The sequence below is a fragment of the Carex rostrata genome, chromosome 3, assembly GCF_964058835.1.
Source record: "Carex rostrata chromosome 3, lpCarRost1.2, whole genome shotgun sequence".
In the NCBI taxonomy this organism is placed as follows: domain Eukaryota; kingdom Viridiplantae; phylum Streptophyta; class Magnoliopsida; order Poales; family Cyperaceae; genus Carex; species Carex rostrata.
In genome coordinates this window covers 1,525,053-1,528,606 of record NC_135920.1, presented here as the reverse complement: position 1 = coordinate 1,528,606, position 3,554 = coordinate 1,525,053, and the positions used below count along the sequence as shown (strand labels likewise).

Here is a 3,554-nt window from a genome sequence, read left to right as displayed (position 1 = left end):
AGCTAATTTTGATTTGATTCGGTCGTAAATACCGTTTCAAGTTTTATAATGTTTTTAAGAAACTGTTGGTTTTTCGATTTAACTTCATTTTATTTGTTCTAATGAAGAACGTTACAGTTTCTTTACATTTGTGTGGTTTTGTTCTTATCAATTTGAAAATATATTGTTTTTATGAAGCTAATATTATCATAACAGCCCCTTTACGATTAAGATACAACTCAAATCTTGCGAAATTTATCAAAGTTTAATTCACTACTAGGCACTAGCTCTGGCGCAGCAATTGATGCTATTTTTATCAACAAAAAAGATACAAAGAAAAAAAGGACAAAAGATTCAAGTTAACTAGCTCTGGCGCAGCAATTGATGCTATTTTTATCAACAAAAAAGATACAAAGAAAAAAAGGACAAAAGATTCAAGTTAAAGTTACTCCTGTAGACTGCAGTACATAACACGTGGTGAGTTAGAACTTAAAGAGGAGTTGATGAGAAGACAGGATTAACTAAAGTTTACACATGGAGAGAGGCTTTAATATTGTACCAGGAAATGCTTTAAAATGGCGTACGATGCAATCATGCAAGGACTCTTTATACCGTCTCTCACAAACAATTTAACTCGTCAATCGTTATGCTGTTTTAATTAATATATTTCCCAGTTGTTTCTCCAAAAAAGAAAGAAAGCATTATTTATGTATATATATTGAATCATGACTACCAGTGAGGACATCTGAACAGTATCATGCATCCATGGAACTTTATTCTATCTGAACCTCACTTATCATTTATGCTCTGCTTTATTGTCAACTGATCTGAAATTGTCATGGTGGAAAACCAAAGTCATGGTGTTCAAATTCTGAAATCTTTCACAAGAACTTTATGTTCTTTAAATTTAAAGGAAAATGAAACTAATGTCATAACTAATATTCGTCAAGTTTAACTGCATAACTGCTAATTAAAAAAAAAAATGCAAAATTAAGTGGATTATCATTCAAGGCTCCTCCAACTATTTTGCAATCATGTTCTAATCGCATATGTGCAAGATGCATACTTGGTTTCTAAGTCGATTATCATACCATTGAAATGCTGCATCTACGTACATTCTTTTAGAATTCATGGACCAAACCAAAAGCAGCTAGAACATGCAGGAACCAGTACCATGTTCAACTAAAACATCTATATTTGCATTATGACAAAAATAACCAGATCAAATTAAAACACCAAAAACCTTGAATTTACTGACAGAACCTCTGCATACAAGCATGACAAGTGATCTCAAGAGAAGCAGTATTTATCCTTCTTGAAGCATTCATCTCTTTCATTCTTTCTACTCTCTGTACCTCTGCACGGGCCCGTTCCCAGATCAGTCGGGCCCTTGCAAACTCCCTCTCTGCAATCTCCAGCTCCCGTCTCGCCATCTCCCTGTTTGGAATGAAGGAATGAAGTTAAACAACAAGTTAGTTGTTATTATTGTACTTTGGTTGTTATTGTTTCTAATTTCTATCACCATCTATGTCATCATCAATCATCATTGTCATAATAATTATCTATTATCATTCTTACATTTATATATTCATCATGATTTGATTTGTTCCTTGGTAAAGCTTATCCAGTACCTTCTCCGCTAAAATGGGGCTTAATCGAGATGTTCTGTTCCATTTTATACCAGATCAAACATTAATTAATGACCGACTAACATATTAAATTGTGTAGGTCAAGTAGAAATCAAATCCATTATTAGTTAGAATGAAGTATGAATCGAACTTATATATCAAATGGCACTCTGTGTTGCTTATAGTCAAGACAAAACTTCACATAATAAAATAAAAACAAATGAAAGAAAGAGAATGATAATGACAGTTTAATTATCTGAAAAATGCTGGTAGAAAAATCAGTTCTTAGTACCTGACACGTTCAGCATACGCCCTCTCAGCTGCTGCCAAACGCACTTGCTCAGCTGTTTGCTGTTTGAGCTCTTGCATCCCTTGAATCACCTCATTGTTATTACTGCTATTACTACTACTGTTACTATTACCATTACTGATATTTGATTTTTGGCTTCCATTTGGAGGCGGTGGCGGTGATGGCGGTTGCCCGGGACCTATGCTCATAGACAGACCTAAATCTAAGTTTAGGCCAGGGTTACGGTTTGGTCGAGGCGAGTTGCATGTAGGTTGAGTTACCGGAGCAGGAAGAAGTAACCGGAGTTCCTCTCTGCTGCCTTGTTCTTCCATAGTGAAAAGGGGATGGAGAGAGGGTATGCCTAGTTGTTAGTCGCAGTATATAGTGGTGTGTTGTTGTATGGATGTTTTTGTTTTATATTGCTACAGAAGAAAGGTGATTTTACCATATTACCCCTGAGTTTGTTATCTGCTGCTTAGTGGTGGCTCTGGCCCTCTGGGACCTCTGACAATCTGCTGTGAATCTTTATCAGTGCATGATTTTTTGTTATTTTTCTGTTCCTTTTATTTCACTGTAACAAACCTTGCAAATAGTAACCAATGGATTGTGGCCGGCTGGTTTTCAAATCCGGTCAATTTTTTGGGAATATGTTTCAATTTGAGAACGTGGTACATCTTGAAATCATTATACATTTTTTCAATTCTCCACCTAATTGGAGATCTATTTTCCAACTAAACAATCTTAAATGAATCACAAGTTCAGCATGGATTGTGAGGGGACTGAGACCGAATCGTCTGCCCCCCGGGGGGCAGGAAATTCCTGCCCCCAGAGTCTCTGCGGGTGGGGCCCATTTAAAAACCGTAACTATTGAGATTTATTGTATGTTTTCGGTATTTTGGGTTTTGTAGGGTCCTTTTGGTAAAAAAAGGATTATAGGAAAGTTTAGGGATTCGAATGAAAGAGGTAACGCCTATATAGGCTTGTATGAGAACAAAGGAAATAATTAATTCATTTTCTATTTTGTCAATTTGGTATCAGAGCTGAAAAACGAAACCCTAGCTTCCTTTTTTTTTTTCCTGTTTTTTCCCGATTTACTATAGCGCTACAGTAACTTTCGCCCAAGGCAGAGAAGAACTCCTGCTCAGCCAGTCCTCCAGCATGATGATCTCCATGAATGTTCCGAAACATTTGTGGGGACAAGCAGTCCTGACAGCCGCACAATTGATCAACAGAATGCCATCTAGAGTGTTGGAGTGGCAGACTCCATGGGTGATGTTGAAAGGAGATAATGAGGGCATTCTTCGTCCAAAAGTATTTGGCTGTGTGTGTTTTGTGAAAGACAACAGACCAACAGTGGGAAAGTTGGATCCCAGAGCGGTGAAATGCATCTTTGTGGGTTACTCTGGTACTCAAAAGGGTTATGTGTGCTGGAGCCCGGTAGAGAGAAGATTGTTTGTGAGTATGGATGTTACATTCCGCGAGCTCGAGCCTTACTACTCCTCAGAGACTACATCACCCTTTGGAGACTCGCTCGATATAGGAGGTATGAGGCAAGAGGGGGATAGTAGTAGTGATGGTGAGAAGAGGATGGTGAGTGTGGGTGGTATTCCATGTCCACTGGTGGATTCGGCTAGGGTTGAGCCGGAAAAGGAGGATTC

At 37.9% G+C, this 3,554-nt stretch overlaps 1 protein-coding gene across 1 annotated transcript; it reads right to left on the bottom strand.

Moving 5' to 3' along the window:
- Positions 1 to 1,045: 1,045 nt before the first annotated feature.
- LOC144551909 (SHOOT GRAVITROPISM-like protein) lies at positions 1,046 to 2,289 on the bottom strand. The gene is made up of 2 exons (XM_078300010.1): positions 1,900 to 2,289; positions 1,046 to 1,416 (listed from the first exon to the last, which is right to left on the bottom strand). Exons 1-2 carry the CDS (start codon positions 2,226 to 2,228, stop codon positions 1,230 to 1,232), a joined length of 516 nt encoding a protein of 171 aa, XP_078156136.1. The 5' UTR covers positions 2,229 to 2,289; the 3' UTR covers positions 1,046 to 1,229.
- Positions 2,290 to 3,554: the final 1,265 nt, after the last annotated feature.